The sequence below is a fragment of the Bos javanicus genome, chromosome X (assembly GCF_032452875.1).
Source record: "Bos javanicus breed banteng chromosome X, ARS-OSU_banteng_1.0, whole genome shotgun sequence".
NCBI lineage: Eukaryota > Metazoa > Chordata > Mammalia > Artiodactyla > Bovidae > Bos > Bos javanicus.
The window spans coordinates 30,096,838-30,120,753 of record NC_083897.1 but is presented as its reverse complement, the minus strand read 5'-3'; the positions used below and the strand labels follow the sequence as shown (position 1 = coordinate 30,120,753).

The 23,916-nt window shown below is 38.3% G+C and overlaps 1 protein-coding gene across 1 annotated transcript in view; it reads right to left on the bottom strand.

Moving 5' to 3' along the window:
* Positions 1-8,256: 8,256 nt before the first annotated feature.
* Positions 8,257-23,916, bottom strand: part of LOC133242540 (RNA polymerase II elongation factor ELL2-like) — a 143,257-nt gene continuing 127,597 nt past the window's right edge. The window contains exon 3 of the mRNA XM_061408737.1: positions 8,257-10,144. Coding sequence (XP_061264721.1) covers positions 8,257-10,144 — 1,888 coding nt within the window. The remainder of the gene's footprint in view (positions 10,145-23,916) is intronic.

The window sequence follows — 23,916 nt, the reverse complement described above, 5'->3', positions numbered from 1 at the left end:
ATCCCTGGGATTCTCCAGGCAAGAACACTGGAGTGGGTTGCCATTTCCTTCTCCAATGCATGAAAGTGAAAAGTTAAAGTGAAGTTGCTCAGTCGTGTCCAACTCTTCGCGACCCCATGGACTGAAGCCTACCAGGCTCCTCCGTCTATGGGATTTTCCAGGCAAGAGTACCGGAGTGGGGTAGATAACATTGCATAGCATATTTTATTTATCTACTACTGACTTGATTGACCTCTTATTAGGGAATTTACCATATATACAAGGTCTTACAAACTGTATAAATTGTAGTCATTTTAAAAGTACTTTAAGGGGATTTCCCTGGGTGTTCAGTGATTAAGACAACATGCTTCCATTGCAGGAGGCATGGGTTCGATCCCTGATCCAGGAACCAAGACCTCACATGTCACACCATGCGGTCAAAATAAATAAAGTACTTGAAGAGGAATAGCACCACACACACTGGCTCTTCCTGTTACACCATCAGAAGCCCAAAAAAGATACAATTTACAGTGCCTAGCTGTTCAAAATATTTGTACTGTATATATACACTTTTGTTGTGAGAAACAGATGTAAAGGTTTCAGAAGTCCATCATATATAGGTAACCAACTAACTCTGATGGCTTTAGGGGAAGCATCAGTTCAGTTCAGTCACTCAGTTGTGTCCGACTCTTTGTGACCCCATGAATTGCAGCATGCCAGGTCTCCCTGTCCATCACCAACTCCCAGAGTTCACACAGACTCACGTCCATCGAGTCAGTGATGCCATCCAGCCATTTCATCCTCTGTCGTCCCCTTCTCCTCCTGCCCCCAATCCCTCCCAGCATCAGAGTCTTTTCCAATGAATCAACCCTTTGCATGAGGCTAAAGTACTGGAGTTTCAGCTTTAGCATCATTCCCTCCAAAGAAATCCCAGGGCTGATCTCCTTTAGAATGGACTGGTTGGATCTCCTTGCAGTCCAAGGGACTCTCAAGAGTGTTCTCCAACACCACAGTTCAAAAGCATCAATTCTTCAGCGCTCAGCCTTCTTCACAGTCCAACTCTCACATCCATACATGACCACTGGAAAAACCATAGCCTTGACTAGACGGACCTTTGTTGGCAAAGTAATGTCTCAGCTTTTCAATATGCTATCTAGGTTGGTCATAACTTTTCTTTCAAGGAGTAAGCATCTTTTAATTTCATGGCTGAAGTCACCATCTGCAGTGATTTTGGAGCCCAAAAAAATAAGGTCTGACACTGTTTCCACTGTTTCCCCATCTATTTCCCATGAAGAGATATAGGTTACCAATTATCATCTCTTTTGGAGCTGAATTACCCTTATTAAATAAAGCTAGAAGATTCAAGACAGTGATTACTAACTACTCCTGAACTAGCTGTGACCAGTTAGTTTCGATTTTAAAGCCACCCATTATTTGACAAAAAGTGTCACTGAAACAGGCAGCTGAGACCATCACTATTTCTATTTTATTTTAAACTGGAGGTTAATTTGAGATGTTGTGAAAAGCAAAGGGAGAAACACACTTTTCAGGTCCAACATCTTTAATGGATAAGGAAAGCTAGCTTTGTATCAAGTAAGCACCCAATTAGACAAATGGCAGACAAGGACATGGATCTGAGAAGGGTGATTTTACTTCACTTTTTAAAATTGAATTTATTTCCAAAATTTACTTAATTTAATTGAAGGATAATTGCTTTACAATGTTGTGTTGGTTTCTGCCATACATCAATATGAATAGCCATAGACACACATATGTTCCCTCCATCCTGAACGCCTTTACCACCTCCCATCCCATCCCACCCCTCTAAATTGTCACAGAGCACTGGGTTTGAGCTCACTCTGCCATGCAGCAAATTCCCACTGGCTAGTTTCAATACTACTCTCTCAATTCATCCCACCCTCTCCTGCTCCCTCTGTGTCCACAAATCTGTTTTCTATATCTGCGTCTCCAGAGAAGGGTGATTTTAAGCTGGGTTTTGATATCTCATCTTCTTGAGAGAAGGACAGACATTCTATTAAAGGGATACCTTGCTGGGCTAACAGAGAGGTGCCACTTGAAACTTCAGCTGTACCTGGAAAAGACTCATGTATGTGCAAAGAGAAAAAAAAAAATTAATCATGTTTATGATGAAAGACCACCCCAAATGAAATTACAAAGTAATTAACTTCTAAATTCTAATGTTATATTTTAAACAGGAAGTGTTGCATGCATGTGGCTAAGTTGCTTCAGTCGTGTCTGACTGTGTTTCCTATGAACTGTAGCCTGACAGACTCCTCTGTCCATGGGATTCTCCAGGCAAGAATACTGGCATGGGTTGCCATTTCCTTCTCCAGGGTATCTTCCTGACCCAGGAATCAAACCCAGGTCTTCTGTATTGCAGGCAGATTCTTTACCACTGTGCCATCAACTTAATTACTGAAAATTTCATGTGAAATTCAGATATTTCATTTTTTGTTTGCTTTTTTTTTTCTTTTAAACTTGTTATTTTGTATTGGGGTATATAGCTGATTAACAATGTTGTGATACTTTCAGGTGAACAGCAAAGGGATTCAGCCATACAAATACCATTCTCCACATACAAAATCCATTCTCCCTCAGATGAGACAAAATAGTTTTAGTCCTCATCTGCCTGTGAAATACATTCAGGGATAAACTATTTAGAGATGATAACACTGAATTTAAGCTGATTGGTATAATAAATTTTCTAATCTGAAATGATATAATGCCATCATTATAGTTAACATACTGAATTTAACCTTTTTTCAACAAGATGAAGATGTGGGGGGTATTGGGGAATCATGGGCCTTTTTATGTATTAAGTTTTCTATATAATGCTTCCAGAGAAGTAACTGAGCAGTCTGCCCAGTGCTTTTACTTTTGTGTTTGTTTTTGTTTAATCAGTAAGTCGCGTCCAACACTTTTACAACCTCTGTGGACTGTAGCCTGCCAGGCTTCTCTGTAAATGGGATTTCACAGGCAGGAAAACTGGAGCAGGTCGCCATGTCCTTCTCCAGGTAGATATTTCATATCTTTTAAATAAAGTAAATATATTGAAAGTTTCTGAAAGTGAAATCAATGTAGATTTTGATTTATGTTGGGAAAACATGAGGGATCCTAATGGAGTTGTGTGACATCTCCATAGTTCTGCATCTTCATGCTACTCTGGGGAGCTGATCTTAAGTGTCTTGACTTCTTTCTATCAATTGCAACTGTGGATTACCTTCTTGCTTTGGATCCTGGTCACTGAAGTTTTCATTCTCCTTATCTGGCCATTCTGCTCACTTCTGTTCCTTCTCTTATACCCTAAATGTATGTGCCTTCTTCAGGACAGAACAAGTCACTGACTTCCTTCTCGATATTGTGTTCCTTAGCAATTATAGTCTCTTATCTCATAGCTTCAAATACTGCTATCAGTAGTATATCCCTTATGCCACCTCACACAGCTAATGCATCTCTACTAGCTCTTTCATCTAATGTGGTCATCACTACATTGCTACATCGATATAGCCCTGTTAAATGTCTTTTTTGAAAAAACTCAGCAAAAGAAAATAGAATGTTGGTCACCTGAGTCACCAAGCAACTGGACTGTCACTTTTCTCATATTGCTTCTAAGAGGTGATGTGACATTGTAAGAAAATGCCTGGCTGATATGCTGTGCTTAGGTTTTGGTCATGAACTAGAACAAGATCTTTTTTTTTTTTTTCTGTATAGCCTAGGGGAAACTTTCCTCCACAAATTTATATTGACTTCAAAGACAGCATGCACCTGAATTCGTCAAACAGTCCATTTGATATCTTTTTCATGTTGTTAACTCAAGTGTTTTCTGTACGAATCCCAAGCCAGAGTAATATTCCTTGTTCTTCAGATAACTTGGAAGCTAACACTGCTGCTCACTGATTTGTATTTTTGTTGCCTACAGGGAAAAGTAATTATATCAAGATCAGCTCTTTTTTTCATTGATTGCTTACCTTGCACTAGACACAATTACTCTGTGAGGTGAGTGTTGTTGTTTTTTTTTTTTTTTTTAGTTGAGTTGAGTATTATTATTACCAACACACAGATAGGAAAACTAACTTCCAAAGGTATCATGCAACCTCTCCAAATTTGCATAGAAAGTGGCAGGGTCGGGATTCAATTCAAGTTATGAATTCAAAACCTAGTCCCCTGCCACAATGCATTAGCAGGCAAAGTCTTTGTTGTTAATTGTCCTGCTTACTTGCTCATTTAGAAGCTCTCTCCCTAGCATGGCTATTGGATTACCTCACGTAAGAGTTTAAATTAGAATGGGGTTTGAATCTCAGGGAAATAAAAATATTGTGTGACTTGCTTTATTGCAATATTCACTTTGCTGCAATGGCCTGGAACGGAATCTGCAATATCGCAGAGGCATACTTGTACTGCCAGTGAAAATAATCATCAACTTGGAATTCTTCAATTTAATAATTAACATCTTCTTTAAAAGGAAAGATCGATTAAAAGCATATACAAACTAGAAAACTGAGAGGATTCACTGCCAGTCAAACCATATAAAAGAATAAAAGGAGCTTTCAAGAAAAAAGAAAATCATATGAGCCAGAAATCAGAAAATAGAGGGAAGCCTGAAAACCAAGGGAAAATTCAGGTAAAACTAAATAGTGATCATACAGAAGCAGTAAGTTCCTACAGGCTATAAAATAAAATTAAATGAAAATAAAAGCACAGATGATGGAAAAGGGTAAATTTGCAAAAAATGTTCACAGCAACATTGTAATAATAAAAAAAAAGAAAGAAAAGAGAGAGAAAGAGAAAAAACCCAATCTCTAGTAACAAGAAAATGGGTGGCTAAATAATGCAAAAGGCATATGATGATCCAACATATAAGTGAAAAAACAAATAATCTACTTATTTACACATCAGCATAAATAAATCCTAGGTTTATTTTAGTAAAATAAAGGTTTATTTTATTTTTATAAAATAAAAGGTTATTTTTATTTTAGTAAAATAAAGGTTTATTTTATTTTTTTTTTAGTTTGTATATGCTTTTAATCTATCTTTCCTTTTAAAGAACATATTAATTATTAAATTGAAGAATTCCAAGTTGATGATTATTTTCATTGGCAGTACAAGTATGCCTCTGTGATATTGCAGATTCCATTCCAGGCCATTGCAACAAAAAAAAGGTTGGCTGAAAAAACAAGATGACAACTAGCTACAGTATTGAGATCATTTTCCCAAAGATTAAAAAAGTGAACAATATACTGTTTAAAGATGCTTATAAATATAGTAGATATTAGAGATACCAAGAAATTAGAGACACCAAGGGAACATTTCATGCAAAGATGGGCTCCATAAAGGACAGAAAAGGTATGGACCTAACAGAAGCCAAAGATATTAAGAAGAGATGGCAAGACTACACAGAAGAACTATACAAAAAGATTTTTATGACCCAGATAACCACAATGGTGTGATCACTCACCTAGAGCTAGACATCCTGGAATGTGAAGTCAAGTGGGCCTCAGGAAGCATCACTATGAGCAAAGCTAGTGGAGGTGATGGAATTCCAGTTGAGCTATTTCAAATCCTAAAAGATGATGCTGTGAAAGTGCTGCACTCAATATGTCAGCAAATTTGGAAAATTCAACAGTGGCCACAGGACTGGAACAGGTCAGTTTTCATTCCAATCCCAAAGAAAGGCAATGCCAAAGAATGTTCAAACTACCGCACAATTGCACTCATCTCACACGCTAGCAAAGAAATGCTCAAAATTCTCCAAGCCAGGCTTCAAAAGTACATGAAACATGAACTTCCACATGTTCAAGCTGGATTTGGAAAAGCCAGAGGAAACAGAGATCAAATTACCAACACCACTGGATCATTAAAAAAAAAAGCAAGAGAGTTCCGGAAAAACATTTACTTCTGCTTTATTGACTGCACCAAATTCTTTGACTGGGTGGATCATAACCAACTCTGAAAAATTCTTCAAGAGATGGGAATACCAGACCAACTTACCTGCCTCCTGGGAACTCTGTATGCATGTCAATAAACTACAATTAGTGCCAGACATGGAACAGACTGGTTCCAAATTGGGAAAGGCATTTGTCAAGGCTGTATATTGTCACCCTGCTTATTTAACTTATATGCAGAGTGCATCATATGAAATGCCAGATGAAGCACAAGATGGAATCAAGATTTGGGGAGAAATATCAATAACCTAAGATACGCAGATGGCACCACCTTTATAGCAGAAAGCAAAGAAGAACTAAAGAGCCTCTTGATGAAAGTGAAAGAGGAGAGTGAAAAAGTTGGTTTAAAACTCAAGATTCAAAAATCTAAGATCATGGCATCTGGTCCCATCACTTCATGGCAAATAGATAGGGAAACAATTGAAACAGTGAGAGACTTTATTTTCTTAGTCTCCAAAATCACTGCTTATTGGGACTGCAGCCATGAAATTAAAAGATACTTGATCCTTGGAAGAAAAGCTCTGACCAACCTAGACAGCATGTTAAAAAGCACAGATGTTACTTTGCCAACAAAAGTCCATCTAGTCAAAGCTATGGTTTTTCCAGTAGTCATGTATGGTTGTGAGAGTTGGACCATAAAGAAAGCTGAGAACTGAAGAATTGACGATTTTGAACTGTGGTGTTGGAGAAGACTCTTGAGAGTCCCTTGGACTTCAAGGAGTTAAAACTAGTCAATTCTAAAAGAAATCAGTCCTGAATATTCATTGGAAGGACTGATGCTAAAGCTGAAACTCCAATATTTTGGCAACCTGATGCTTAGAACTGACTCATTGGAAAAAGAGCCTGATGCTGGGAAAGACTGAAGGCAGGAGGAAAAGATGATGACCTAGGATAAGATGATTGGATGGCATCACCAACTCAGTGGATATGAGTTTGAGTGAGATCTAGGAGTTGGTGATGGACATGGAAGCCTGGAGTGCTGCAGTCCATGGATCACAAAGAGTCGGACACAACTGAGCAACTTAACTGAACTGAACTGATTTAAAAAGAAAATCAAAGGTAAACATAAATTTGGGGGAGTGTTTATCACTTTCAGGGGAGGCGGGACAGAGACACAGGAAAAATAAGAGAATAAATGTACCTGCAAAGGACTTGGGAATCTTCTGCTTCCTAAATTGATTTTCAAGTTGTTAGGTGTTAATTTTATTTTTAGCCTCGAAGGCAATGGCACCCCACTCCAGTACTCTTGCCTGGAAAATCCCATGGATGGAGGAGCCTGGTAGGCTGCAGTCCATGGGGTCGCTAAGAGTCGGACACGACTGAGCGACTTCACTTTCACTTTTCACTTTCATGCATTGGAGAAGGAAATGGCAACCCACTCCAGTGTGCTTGCCTGGAGAATCCCAGGGACGGGGGAGCCTGGTGGTTGCCGTCTATGGGGTCACACAGAGTCGGACACGACTGAAGTGACTTAGCATAGCATAGCATTGTACAAAACTGTCATTCTTTGCTATGTACTAACTTTCTGTTAGATGATGGAAACAAACATTTACTAAAGACAATATTCATATTGTGGAAAACATATGAAAACTTAAATTTGCAAACAATATTCCCTGTTTCAACTGGCAGTACTTTGAGGAGATAACATAGAATTGTTAGTTAAAAGCTTTGCATGTTTGACCACATAAGTTGTTCTCTCTAAGATAAAATCAAGTTTCATCCTTGATCAACAAACTTAATGAAACGAAAATATGTACTGCTTGAAGAATCATGGTATTTTCTATAATTTTCTAAACATCTGTGTTTTAAGGATGAACTTGCATAAGTGTTAAAAAAGCAAAAGAGGCTATATTTATTCAAAAGTACTATCCATTGCTCATTATAAGCTTTTATTTTTTAAATGTGTACAAGTTTGTTTCAAAGTCACTGGATCCTCAGATGTTTTGAAAAGAACAAAAAGAATGAAAACAAATTTTGAGGTAGAAAAGAACAGATGAAACAGCTTCAGAAGTACATAAAAGGCAAAATAAAATAAAAAGTAAATGATAAGAATAAATAAAAAGAAACTTAAAAAAAGAAACATAAATCAACATAAAATAAAACAAACTAATCAAATAAAAATAAAGAAACATAAAGCTAATAAAAATAAAATTAAAAAAAAAAGAAAAAGGAAAATTACAATAGTACTACTGATTGTTTCAACAGCGAGGCTTCATCCTTTTTGAATCTTAGAGTTAGTAACTTGAAATTTTAAATAAATAAGCTTACATTTATTTACTCTGGTTCTAGAACTATTCTCAGGCTATGACTGTATTCACTGCTGGTCATAATTATTTATCAGCTCTCTAATGTGAGCCAGCTTGTTATAGAGATATTGGCATCTGAGTTTTTCTTTAAAATAATTATGATTCATCCGTTTCATCTTCTGATATTCTAGTGAGATTTTTTTATTAATATCTTCATATTCTCTTGAATCTGGAGGAAACTTCTCCTTTTGTGAAGTTAGATAAACAAATATTTTAGAAAAAGGCATCAACGTTTCATGCAAGGCCTTATATTCCTCATAATCTACTCTAAATTCCTTCTCATAACGCTCACGTTGCTCAGAGGAAGTTATAGTGACGTAGCTAGTCAGAAAATCTGGAAGCTCAGATGTTGAACAAGTCTTCCCAGTGGGAGTGCAAACCTTTGCAACTTCTTCACTTGAATTTGGTTTTGCACCTTCATCTTGTCTTTCACTATCTGTCTGCTGTTTCTCCAAAATCTTAATACTGCACTCTTTGCGTTTTGCTTTATATTCTGTAAATTTGTATTTGAATTCCTCACTAGTCAGTGAATGCTGTTTCTCCATATGCTTCGGATACTTCATTGTAACCGAAATAGAGGTTACTTTTTGCAGAGAGTGTTTACTCTGTTGGCACTCAAAAATTCTACTGCTTTGACTAAACCTGTCAACAGGTGGGTCTTGAGTCTCAGGTCCTTCTGTAATGCTAGAATAACTACACTTAGAATAGACAGGCTGAAGATAATTTGAAGTCGGAAGGTGGATGTTGGACCATGACGGAGAGCTAAGATTGGTGGTAGATTCAGAGTATGGTGGGTGACCCATGGCAGATATTTCACTAGTGTTATTCAAACAATCACTTGATGCTGGCTGTTGTTTAGTTGTCAGGTGAGATATTCTAACTTTTTTGTTCTTTGAATAATCAATGTCAGCTGAATTGTAAAGTTGTTCCTGAGAATGAAAAGATATTTCATCTGTACTAGAATCTGTAGAAAATTGTGGATGGTCAGTGCCAGTAACATTGAGAAGTGGATGTACTTTTCTGGAAAGCACTAACTCCAATGTCTGCCTGTCCACCTCACTGTACCCAGGCCAGTCTTTTTGAAGCTCTTTAAAAACACAATTCTTTAAAGAATATGAACGATTCTGAGTATTCAGATGAGCTACTTCCTGCAAAATTTTTCCAAGGGAGTCCATCTCCTCTTCAGTCATTCCGTCTCTCTGAAGTCGAACAAGAAGTTCATGTTTCTTGTAGTCCTTCAGTGCTAATAAGTGAATTACCCTGTCCCGATAGGTTCGCGCATGAACACTATAGGGCACACGTGATTTACGGATTGTGTAAGCCAGGTTAATAGGAGTTGTTCTTTTTCTCTCAGGCACTGGATCTGGAGTGACTTGAGGTGCTTTCCGAATTGGCATTGTATTTGCTACATATGGTCTTATGTATTTCTGTTTGTTGTAGGGTTTCTTGTCTGCCTGGCTTTTTCTCACTTGCATCAAGAGCTCAGAGTAGATTGCTGTACAGTCCGTCTCGTTTTCTTGCATCTGATACAAGCAACTGGGCTGTAAAGGATAACAGCTGGAGATATCTTGTTGCATATGGTCTTGATGGTTGTCTTTATTCACATTTGACAACTGAAGGTGAAACCTGTATCCTTCAGTAGGTGAATTGTCTGGGGGAATTTTCATAAGCTCTGGGAGTCCTTGGAACGGAAGATAAGTCTGAGGCATTACTGAGTTTCCATGGTTGCCACAGGAATCAGTTGCCTGAATGGCTGGCCTAGGAAGCTGCCTGAGTAGCACAGAGCCATGGGCTTGCCTTGGCTCTGTACCCTCTGCCTCATCCACTGCCACCGCTCTTTCCTGAAGCACCACTTTCCCCACTTCTCTGCCTCCGGAAGCTTTCATATAGTCATATCTGTAAAGATCAAAGTTTACACAGTAAAATACTTCAGAAAAGAATGCCTTTCTTTGGCTGAAAATGTTTCTCTTAGGCTGTTGTTTATAAAACTAAGAGACTTTTCACCCATGTAACAAAAGCAAGAAGTGCCTGGTTGACATAGAACTTGGAGAGGTAAATGTGGTGGAAAGATCTAATCACTCTCCTATGTTCTTCCTTTCACATTTTTCATTCCTCTTCAGGAGGAACTGTTAACCTTAAGTGGAAAGTGCTAAATTATTCTCTGAGCTCAGTACATAATCTCTTCCCAGTAAACCCAACATCAAGTAGAAGTACTTAATGGGAGGATTAACAGAGGTCTCAAGCTTATGGAAACTAGAGAGGGCTTCCACATAATATAATTAACATTAATTTCTCCTTGCATTTACTCTGACATGCACGTGGGCTGTTGAATCCTCCTTGGGATTGGAGCCTGCCCTATCAACAGGTGATCTCACTTGATAGCTAAACACACTATTTTGTTTAAATAGTGGGTAAAAGCCAACAGTTTAGAGGTGCTCATTTCTCTTTCTCAACTAACCATCACCAATGAATAGAAGGAATTTTCAGCTCCTTAGCTTGCCTCTTCTGCCCATTATTCTGCTTATTTGCATTCTTCCTAAAGATGATCCTCAACAGATCACAGGGTTACCCAGGTAAAATTGCCCATGCTGAAAGAAATCTTGCAGCCACTCATGCTAGAGATGTACAGTGGAATTACAGAATGCACACAGATTATAAGAAATTCCAACCAGTTCCAACAAATTTCACCCTAAAAAATATAAGGCACAATTCTCCCTCCTCAATGTCTTCACATTCCTAGCCCATCTTATTCTCAGATTTGTCAACCTTTACTGATGGCAGCATCTTTCACCTTATCACACAACTAGAAAACCTCAACGTCATCTTCTGCTACTCCCTCAAATATACTTCTCATTAATTTCCCTCCAAAACAATTATTAAGCCACCAAATACATCATTCATCCAATAGATAGTTATCTAATATCTATCATGTGCCCAACAGTACTCTAGATGTTTGGGAATATGACAATGAACAAAACAGAAGCAAACAAAAATCCTTGTTCTCATACTGCTTACATTCTTACCAAGTCTTTCTGCATAACATTCAAATCCACCCCTTCCTCTCCCACACTACAGCTATTGTCATAATTTAGGCCAAAAGTATCTTATCCAACATCATGTCCTCTCTTCCTAACTTGATTTCTTGCCTGCCATCTTTTCTTCTTTCTGTCTTCAAAATATCAACTATGATTCCAATCAACTGTACTCTAAAACAAGTCATAGTTCTCATTACTTAGAGAGTAAAATTAATGAAAATGTGCTCAATATCACTAATTATCAGGGAAATGCAAATCAAATCACAATGAGCACCTCAGACCTGTCAGAATAGCTATCATCTAAAAGACAAGAGATAACAAGTGTTGGTCAGGATGTGTGGAAAAATGAACACTCATGAACTGTTGGTGGGACCATAAATTGGTACAATTACAATGAATGACAGTATGGAAGTTCCTTAATCAGTTAAAAATAGAACTACCATGTGATTCAGCAATCCCACTCCTGGGTATATAGTCAAAAGAAATATGAACGAGATCTCAAAGATATATCTCCACTCCCATGTCCATTGCAGCATTGTTCACAAAAGCAAAAACATAGAAACAACCTAAATGTCCATCATTTGTTGAGCAAATGAGGGCATCATCAATACTCTCTACTTGTGTCATTCATATTAGGTTTAGCCCATTAAATTTCTACTCATCCATCCATATGACCTTCCTCTACTCAAAACTAATACTTCCCTTCATGACAGTCCCAAAGCACAGTGGATCTATGAAAAACACCACACATCTTATCATTTATTACTCATGTGTCTGTCTCCTCTACTAAATTCTGATTCCATACCTGTGGCAACTACATTCTACACAAATTTGCATGATCCTTTTTTTTTTGTCCCTAGTACCTCCCTCTAGAATTAGCAGGTGCAAAGTAGAAGGCACTCTCTAAAATATTTGTCAAAAGAATGAATAATAGTACCTTTGCTTTTCTCCTGGAAAAAATATATTACTGTCACACCAAGAGGTTAGATTAAGTCTGTTAATGACAGTGAGTTGTTCTGTTCCTCTTTAAGAATTTTTTCATGTTCTTGTTAATGTCCCAGTATTTTTGTATTTTAGAAAGTGAAATCACTGTTGCAGGGAGAATGCAAAATACTTCAGAAAAATCAATTAACTACTGAAATATATTCAGCCATATAATGTTATAGTGTACGTACAAATGCTTTTTTTTTTAATTCTTCTTGGAGACCTCTAGTAGGCACAGAAAGTAATAATATATCCTTCACTATCTTTATGCAAAATCTGGAAGAATAAAATACTTCTAGGATAGTTCTATTCCCACAGGAAATAACAACAACAAAATATTACTTAGTAAGAGACTGGAAAGGGAGGCATAAATATCAAAATAGTACTAACAGATATAAAAGAAGACTTGAAAACATGAAGAAAGATTTCATGATTTCTGAAAAGATAACTGAATATTGTAAAGATGTCAAATATTTCCAAATTATTACATGCATTTAGTAAGATCACAATAAAAACTTCAGCAGGATAATTTTCTTTAAATCTATCAAAATTATTATAAAATTCAACTGCAAGAAGAGTGAAAAGAATTTCCACAAGGGAGCTGATAACATGAAGCTACAATAATACAGTAAAGAACTATCATAACACTTTGAAAATGAGTAGAAGTGAACAGATATCTGAGGTAGCCCAAGAATTTATTTAATAAATCATTTAAAAGACCACCAGTAATCAATGTAGAAGGGTAGATCATTGCATGAACACTGCTTAAACAAGTTATCAACATTTTAGAAAAAATACCAAATTGGAGTCTTCTTTCAAAACAATGTAAATTCCAAGGTATCACAGAGTTAAAAAAAAAAAAAAAGCGTAAATATACCGGAAATGCAACATTGTAACTTAACCATAGTTCAATACAAATAGTATTAAAATAATAATAAATAAATGTTCATATACACACAAAATAAAACCATAATATAACAAAAGAATTAGAAATTAAACATACTGGCAACAATAACATAGAAAAAAAATGAGCATAATTTATTGCATACACAATAATTGTCATATTAAAGTACACTAAAATTCTATCTCATCAAGGTCAAAAATTGGTATCAAAGTAAAGAAAGCTTGAGAAATAAAACTAGATTTCTCTGGAGGCACACAGGACTGTATAATAATTGCAATCCAAGTAGGAATGCTGAAAAGTTATTTGTATAGGCTTTAAGAAAAAGCTAATCGATCAAATTATTGAATACTATCCTAACTTTCTTATTAAGTAGGTAGCAGTAATAAATTATATTCTAAAAATTGACTTTCTCTTCCAGAGGTCCCAAGATGGTGGAGGAATAGGAGAGACCACTTTTCCCCCAACAAATTCATCAAAAGATCATTTGAAAGTTGAGCAACTTCCACAAAACAACTTCTGAATGCTGGCAGAGGACACTAGGCTCCCAGAAAGGCAGTCCAATCTCTTCAAGAGGAGGTAGTACAAAATATAAAAGACAAAAACAGAGACACAAAATTTAGTGACAGAGACTCATCCTGGGGAGGGAGTCGTGAGGAGGAAAAGTTTCCACACAGTAGGAGATCCTCTCACAGGTGTATGTAGGGGGAGTTTTGGAATCTCAGAGGGCAACATAACCAGGAGGAGAAAAAAAAAAAAAAAAAAAGCACAGAATACACACCTAACCACAACCACTAGGGGAGACAGAAAAGTGGCTCAGTTGCTTGTGTCCACCACCAGTGAGTGGGGACTGGGCAAGGAGGTGCACACTCAATCATCAGTCCTTAGGGTAAGGACCAGGCCTGAATGCCATGAGGACAATCTGAGGGAGTAATGTGAGACAGCAACCCAAACCCTGGGATCACCAGAGAGACAAAAATAAAGGATCATTTCCACAAAAGGCTCTAAGGCCTCATGATGACCCCTGGTGGACTCACAGAACAAAGGATTGAACAAACTGGCTGCCATATAGGGCCCTACCTCCTGGAAGCAGAGAGGCAGTTGTGCAACAGCCAGAGCTAGAAGGCAAGGGGCTGTGGCAATCTTGTCCCAAGAGACTGCATCTTCCACCAAACTGTGAGCAGGCTCCCAGTTGCTAACCATATCTTCCTAGGATCCTGGACAGTTGACATCTGCCAGGAGTGTCAGAGCCTGAGATGAGCCCCCAGAAAAGACATGGCACACCTGGGACTCTGCTCTCGTGGCACACCCAGGAAACTGAGTAGCCAGGACCAGGGAGGTGAATAAGATGCATGGCCCACCTAGGACAGTGCACTTGCCAAGCACTCAGTCAACTGAGCTGTACAGAGCTGGGAAGGGCACAAAATGCACAGCCCATCTGGGTCTGTGCCCCTGTGGAGCACATGAGAACCGGAGTGCTTAGTCCTGGGAACTGCATGAAATGCAGGGCCCACTTGGGACAGTGCCCCTGCAGAGTACCCTGGAGCCTGACCAGTGTAGACCTGGGAAGTACACACTTCACTGGGCTGTGGCAAACCCGGTGTGGTCCATCCACTGCGAACACTACCCACACATGCCAGTGGTATTTGTTTGCAGTGTTCCTCCCTCCCCACAACACAATTGAACAAGTGAGTCTAAATAAGTGGCCACCTTCAGCCCCTAGTGTCAGGGCAGAAATTAGAAACAGAAGAGACTTGCAAACAGAGGAAGCCAAAATAAACAAAGAAGGGGGAACTGCTCTGGAAGTGACAGATGTATCAGATTAAAACCCTGCATTTAATACTGGAGATTGTGCATTTGAGGGGCACCTATAGACCTTGAGAACAAGTACAAGCTGGAACAAGAGACTATCTGACACTGAACTGACCCCACACTGCCCACAACAGCTCCAGAGAAATTCCTAGATATATTTTTACTATTATCACTTACTAATTTTTTAAAATTTAGTTCTTTATTACTTCTTTAACTTTCATTTTTATAGCCTACTATTACCTATCCAAAAAAAACCTATTTTTTAAAACAAATTCCACATATTTTAAAAATTGTTTGTGATTATGTTTTGTATTTTTTATGTTGTATTTTTGAGAGTCTAACATTTATTCTAGGTTTTTAATCTCTGCTTCTTGACATTTCTTTATCAATCTTTTACCTCTAAGAATCTAATTTTCAGTATCAATTTTCCCTGAGGGATTTGATAACCAACTTGATTGCTCTCTCCCCTTTTGACTCTCCCTTTTCTACTCCAGGTCACCTCTATCTCCTTCCTTCCTCTTCTCTTCTCTATATAACTCTGTGGATCTCTCTGGGTGTTCCTGGTTGTGGAGAATTGTTTTGCAAATAACCTAGGGGTTTTATCTTCTAGGCTATATGGATGGAGAAGTCTTGAGGCTACTGCAGGAGGAGGACTGAAAGCCAGAAGCAGGAGGCTTAATTACAAAACTTTAGAACGTCAGAGAACTCCTGACTCCAAGTAACATTAATAGACAAGAGCTCACTCAAAAGTCTCCACACCTACACTGAAACCAAGCTACAGTCAAGAGCCAACAAGTACCAGTGAAAGACACACCATGCTAATTCTCCAGTAAAACAGGAACACAACCCTGAACATGAAAAGATGGGCTGCCCAAAGCCATGCCAAACCTATAGACATCCCGAAACTCACTACTTGATACATTACTGCACTCCAGAGAGAATACATCCAGCTGCATCCACCAGAACACAGACACAAGCTTCCCCAACCAGAAACCCCTGACCAGCCACTAGTGCAACCCCACCCACAGGGAGCAGACTCCACAATTAAGGGGAACCATGAACTTACAGCTTGCAGAAATAGAACCCCAAACACAGTAATCCAAACAAAATGAAAAGACAGAGAAATATTCAGCAGGTGAAGGAACATGATAAAAACCCACCAAACCAAACAAAAGAGGAGGAGATATGGAATATACCTGAAAAAGAATTCAGAATAATGATAGTAAAGATGATTCAAAATCTTGAAAGCAAAATGGGGTTACAGATAAATAGACTAGAGACAAGGATTGAGAAGATGCAAGAATGTTTAGCAAGGACCTAGAAGAAATAATGAAGAATCAATCAATAATGAATAATGCAATAACTGAGATCAAAAGCACTCTGGAGGGAACCAACAGGAGAATAACTGAGACAGAAGAGAGGAAAATTGAGGTGGAAGAGAATGATGGAAATAAGTGAAATAGAGAGGAAAAAAGAATTAAAAGAAATGAAGACAACCTCACAGACTTCTGGGAAAATGTTAAACACCACAACATTCAAATCATAGGTGTCCCACAAAAAGACACAAAGAAAGGGCATGAGAAAATACTTGAGGAGATAATAGTTGAAAACCTCTCTAATATGGGGAAGAAAATAGCCACCCAAGCCCAAGAAATGCAAAGAGTGCCAAACAGGATAATCCCAGGGTGAAACACCCAAAGACACACATTAATCAAACTAACAAAGATCAAACACACATACTAAAAGCAGCAAGGGAAAAGCAACAAATAACACACAAGGGGATCCCCATGAGGATAACAGCTGATCTTTCAATAGAAACCCTTCAGGCCAGCAGGGAATGGAAGGACATACTAAAACTGATGAAAGAAAATCCTACAACCAAGATTTTTTGCAGACAAGAAAAAGCTGAGAGAATTCAGCACCACCAAACCAGCTCTTCAACAAAAGATAAAGGATTTTCTCTAGACAGAAAACACAGACAAGGTTTACAAAAATGAACCCAAAACAACAAAGTCAATGGTAAAGGGATGCTACTGCTGCTGCTAAGTTGCTTTAGTCGTGTCCGACTTTGTGCGACCCCATAGACAGCAGCCCACCAGGCTCTGCCATCACTGGGACTCTCCAGGCAAGAACACTGGAGTGGGTTGCCATTTCTTTCTCTAATGCATGAAAGTGAAAAGTGAAAGTGAAGTCGCTCTGTCATGTCTGACTCTTAGCGACCCCATGGGCTGCAGCCTACCAGGCTCCTCCATCCATGGGATTTTCCAGGCAAGAGTACTGGAGTAGGGTGCCATTGCCTTCTCTGGGTAAAGGGATAATACTTATCAATAATTACCTTAAACATAAACGGGTTACATGCTCCAACCAAAAGACAAAGACTAGCCGAATGGATACAAAAACAAGACCCCTTTATATGCTGTCCACAAGAGACCCACCTCAAACCTAGTGACACATACAGACTGAAAGCAAAGGGCTGGAAAAACTTATTTCATGAAAATGGGGAGCAAAAGAAGGCAGGAGTAGCAATACTCATATCAGATAAAATAGACTTTGAAATAAAGACCGTGATAAGAGACAGAGAGGGACACTATGTAATGATCAAAGGATTAATCCAAGAAGAAGATATAACAATTATAAATATATATGAACACCTCAATACACAGGGCAAATGCTAACAAGTGTATAAGGGGAAATTAACAGTGACACAATAATAATGGGGGACTTTAATACCTCACTCACAACTTTGGATAGTTCAACCAAACAGAAAATTAGCAAGGAAACACAATCTCTAAATGATACAATGGATGAGTTAGACTTAATTTATATCTATAGGGCATTTCACCCCAAAACAATGGAATTCTATTTTTTCTCACATGCACAAGGAACATTCTCCAGGATAGATCACATCCTGGGCCATAAATTTAGCTTTGGTAAAATTTTAAAAATTGAAATCATTTCAAGCATCTTTTCTGATCACATGGTGGTAAGATTAGATATCAACTACAGGAAAAATCCAGTCCATTCTGAAGGAGATCAGCCCTGGGATTTCTTTGGAAGGAATGATGCTAAAGCTGAAACTCCAGTACTTTGGCCACCTCATGCGAAGAGTTGACTCATTGGAAAAGACTCTGATGCTGGGAGGGATTGGGGGCAGGAGGAGAAGGGGACGACCGAGGATGAGATGGCTGGATGGCATCACTGACTCGATGGATGTGAGTCTGGGTGAACGCCGGGAGTTAGTGATGGACAAGGAGGCCTGGTGTGCTGCGATTCATGGGGTTGCAAGGAGTCGACATGACTGAGCGACTGAACTGAACTGAACTGACAGGAAAAAAAACTATTAAAAATACAAACATATGGAGGCTAAACAACACACTTCTGAATAACCAACAGATCACAGAAGAAATCAAAAGGGAAATCAAATTATGCATATAAACAAATGAAAATGAAACCACAACAACCCAAAACATATGGGATTCAGTAAATGCAGTGTTAAGAGGGAGGTCCATAGTGATACCAGTCTACCTCAAGAACAAGAGAAACATCAAATAAACAACCTAACTTTACAACTAAAGCAACTAGAAAAAGAAGAAAAGAACTCCAAAGTTAGTAGAAGGAAAGAAATAATAAAAATCAGACCAGAAATAAGTGAAAAAGAAATGAAGGAGACTATAGTAAAAATCAGCAAAACCAAAAGCTGGTTATTTGAGAAGATAAATAAAATAGACAAACTGTTAGCCAGACTCATCAAGAGAAAAAGGGAGAAGAATCAAATCAATAAAATTAGAAATGAAAATGGAGAAAACATAACAGACAACACAGAAATACAAAAGATCATAAGAGACTACTATGAGCAATTTGGGAGATATGGACAAATTCTTAGAAAAGTATAACCTTCCAAAACTGAACCAGGAAGAAAGAAAATCTTAACAGACCCATCACAAGCATGGGAATCAAAGCTATAATTAAAAATCTTCCAAATATACAAAAGCCCAGGACCAGATGGCTTCTCAGGTGAATTCTACCAAAAATTTAGAGAAGAGCTAAAACCTATCCTACTCAAAATCTTCCAGAAAATTGCAGAGGAAGGTAAACTGGCAAACTCATTCTATGAGGCCACCATTACCTTAATACCAAAACCAGACAAAGATGCCCCCCAAAAAGAAAACTACAGGCCAATATCACTGATGAACATAGGTGCAAAAAATTCTGAACAAAATTCTAGTAAACAGAATCCAACAACATAGTTAAAAAATCATACACCATGACCATGTGGGCTTTATCCCAGGGACACAAGGATTTTTCACTATTCACAGATCAGTCAATGTGATACACCATATTAACAAATTAAAAGACAAAAAACATATGATTATCTCAATAGATGCAAAGAAAGCCTTTGACAAAATTGAAAACCCATTTATGATATAAAACTCTCCAGAAAGCAGGCATAGAAGGAGTATACCTCAACATAACAAAAGCCATATATGAAAAACCCACAGCAAACATTATCCTCAATGGCAAAAATTTTAAACCATTTTCTCTAAAATCAAAAAAAAAAGACAAGGGTGCCCACTCTCACCACTATTATTCAACATAGTTTTGGAAGTCCTAGCCATAGCAATCAGAGAAGAAAATGAAGTAAAAGGAGTCCAGATTGGAAAAGAAGTAAACTATCACTCTTTGCAGATGACATGATCCTCTATATAGAAAACACTAAAGACACCACCAGAAAATTACTAGAGCTAATAAATGAATATAGTAAAGTTGCAGGATATAAAGTTAACACACAGAAATCCCTTGCATTCCTATACACTTACAATGAGAAAACAGAAAGAGAATTTAATGAAATAATCCCACTCACCATTGCAACAAAAAGAATAAAATACTTAGGAAAAATTTTACATAAAGAAAAGATCTACATATGTAAAAAGCTATACAACACTGAAGAAAGAAATCAAAGATGACACAAATCGATGGAGAAATATATCATGTTCTTGCTTCGGAAGATTCAATATAGTGAAAATGAGTATACTACCCAAAGCAATCTATAGTCAGCGCAATCCCTATCAGGCTACCAAAGGTATTTCTCACAGGACTATAACAAATAATTTCACAATTTGTATGGAAACACATAAAACCTCAAATATCCAAAGCAATCCTGAGAAAGAAGAATGGAACTGGAGGAATCAACCTGCCTGACTTCAGACTACACTACAAAGGTACAGTCATCTAGACAGTATAGTACTGGCACAAAGACAGAAATATAGATCAATGGAACAAAATAGAAAGCCCAGAGATAAACCCACGCACCTATGGACACCTTATCTTCGACAAAGGATGCAAAAATATACAATGGAGAAAAGACAATCTCTTTAACAAGTGGTGCTGGGAAAACTGGTCAACTACTTGTAAAAGAATGAAACTAGAACACTTTCTAACATCATACATAAAAATAAACTCAAAATGGATTAAAGATATAAATGTAAGACTAGATACTATAAAACTCTTATAGGAACAGATAGGCAGGACACTCTCTGACATAAATCACAGCAAGATCCTCCATGAACCACCACCTCCCAGAGTAATGTAAATAAAAACAAAAATAAACAAATAGGACCTAATTAAACTTAAAAGCTTTTGCACAATGAAGGAAACTATAAGTAAGGTGAAAAGGCAGCCTTCTGAATGTGAGAAATTAATACCAAACGAAACAACTGACAAATAATTAATCTCCTAAATATAGAAGCAGCTCATGCAGCTCAATACCAGAAAACTAAACAACCTGATCAAAAAATGGGCCAAAGAACTAAACACACATTTCTCCAAAGACATACAGATGGCTAATACATGAAAAGATGCTCAACATCACTCATTATCAGAGAAATGCAAATCAAAACCACAACGAGGTACCATCTCATGCCAGTCAGAATGGCTGCCATCTAAAAGTCTATAAACAATAAATGCTGGAGAGGATGTGGAGAAAACTTACACTGTTGGTGGAAATGCAAACTAGTACAGCTACTATGGGGAACAGTTGGTGGAAATGCAAACTAGTACATCTACTATGGGGAACAGTGTGGAGATTCCTTAAAACCTGAAAATAGAATTGCCATATGACCCAGCAAACCCACTGCCATGCATACACACCAAGGAAACCAGAATTGAAAGAAACACATGTACCCCAATGTTCACTGCAGCACTGTTTACAGTAGCTAGGACATGTAAGCAAGTTAGATGTCCATCGGCTGATGAATGGATGAGGTAGTTGTGGTGCATATACACAATGAAATATTACTCAGCTTTAAAAAAGAACACATTTGAGTCAGTTCTAATGAGGTGGATTAAACTGGAGCCTATTATACAGAGTGAAGTAAGTCAGAAAGACAAACACTAGCACAGTATATTAATGCATATATATGGAATTTAGAAAGCTGGTAATGATGACCCTATAGGCAAGACAGCAAAAGAGACACAGATGTAAAGAAGATTTTTGGAGTATGTGGGAGAAGGTAAAGGTGGGACGATTTAAGAGAATAGCATTGAAACATGTATATTACCATATGTAAAATAGATGACCAGGGCAAGTTTGATGCATGAAGCAGGGCACTCAAAGCTGGTGCTCTGGGACAACCCAGAGGGATGGGGTGAAGAGGGATGTGGGAAAGGGTTTCAGGATGGAAGGACACATGTACACCCGTGGTTGATTCATGTCAATTTATAGCAAAAACCACCACAATATTGTAGAGTAATTATCCAGCATCCAGTTAAAATTAATTATTTTTTTTAATTTAAAAATAATTTAATTTCTCTTAAAGTGTCTAGCTTGCCTTGTTATTACCATGGAATAGATGTTTAGTTCACAAGGCACTGTGTGATTTGTTGAGATGACAAGCAAAATGACTACACATTAATGTGTTTTGAAAGGCAACTAGACAATCACTGTCCCATTCTGGCAAGCCATTCATAATTCTACCCTGCTGCTGCTGCTGCTAAGTCGCTTCAGTCGTGTCTGACTCTGTGCGACCCCATAGATGGCCTCCCACCAGGCTCCGCCGTCCCTGGGATTCTCCAGGCAAGAACACTGGAGTGGGTTGCCATTTCCTTCTCCAATGCATGAAAGTGAAAAGTGAAAGTGAAGTCGCTCAGTTGTGTCCGACTCCCAGAGACCCCATGGACTGCAGCCCACCAGGCTTCTCTGTCCATGGGATTTTCCAGGCAAGAGTACTGGAGTGGGGTGCCATTGCTTTCTCCGATAATTCTACCCTACTCTCCAGCAAATGCTGAAGCAGCTAATATGACAAAACATTATGAATCGATCTTAGTATGCTTTGGTGATGCTTCAAAACCTGCCTTTGACCACCGTGCTTCACTCCAGTCAATCTAACAAGGCTGCCAAACTCTAAACTCTGGGCAGTCCTCTGTAAGAGAGTAGGCACCATGGGGAGCTATTCCTCCCACCTTACATCAGGTATCCTCGATCTTACTGATATCCATCCCATACCATTTACTAGTTTTGTAGTCAAACAGAGTAGTAACCCATTAGATCCTGTCTGAATCATTTGCCAGTTATCAAACCTCTTCAGACCTGGCCTAGTTTAGGACTAAATTCTACCATTTCTCACCTATCCATTGTCCTGATCCAAATTCTGAGCTCCAGGAGAGCTCTACTATCTCCTCCATGTGTCTTCACACTGTTATGAACTTCGTTTGGTACGGAACCAAGTACATTCCTTTCCTTCTAGAACTCTGACATCACAGGGAGCAGCCCCTCTCTAGCATGACTCATCTCCCACCTTAAAGTGAAACCCCCTTTTCCTATAAAGATGCTGTTTATCTACAACCCTTTCAAAATGAGCCCACTTCTTTTCTCTGACTCTTTGTACCTATGAGTTGGAAAATTAGAATATTTTCTTCCTTGCTTTCTAGTGATAATAGGAGAACAACTGATTGCATGGGGAGAACAATTGATTGCATGGGGAGCTGTGCCTCCTCCCTTACACCAGGTATCCTAGATCTTACTGATATCCATCCTATATCATTTACTAGTTTTGTAGTCAGAGTAGTAACTAGTTAGATCCAGTCTAAATAATCTGCCAGTGAAACTCCCCTTTCCCATAAAATGCTGCTTTATCTACAACTCTCTCAAAATGAGTCCACTTCTTTTCTCTGACTCTTTGTACCTCATGTTGGAAAATGAGAACATTTCTTTCTTGCTTTCTAGTGTTAGTGATAGGAAAACAATCAATTACTCATTCACTCATGAAGTTACCCCCTCTGGTGAGGTACAAACCAGCTAGTTATAATCCTTATACCATAAAACTCCTAACTCTGGTCTACTCTCTCTGGTGTACTCACAGCACTCTTTTCTCAGGAATATTGGCTTCAGCCATACTGACTTTTCTTTGTTTCCCTAAAACATACCAGTCTCATTCCTGCCTTGAGGACTCTGTATATTCTGGTTCCATGCTGGCTGTATTCTCATTACCAATCTGCCTCCTATGCCTCCACAGACAACTCTCTCTGTCAGCAAAGCCTCTAGTCATTTTTTTTAGTCCCAGTTTAAACACTCTTAATAAAGCATCCCTGAGTCAGGGACTCAGCAAGAAACAGATGGCATGTCCAAACTAGAATAATTAAAGAAGTTTAGGTTAACTAAGACACTATATACAGACATGGACATATATAGGCAAATTTCAAGAGACTCCATACCTTAGGGCAACTAACACCACTACAGCAGGAGACAAGGTAGGAGGGAATTAAATGATAAGTGTGACATGGAGAAGCACAGATAGTCAAGGGACAAAACCAGCCCAAGATAGTCATGTGAGGAGGGAGCTAGAGAAATGAATATATCTACCTTTTTATCCTGTCTTGTTCTATTCTACCAAACAATCCCCACTAGCCAAACTCTACCAGAAATTAGAGGACACTGTGTA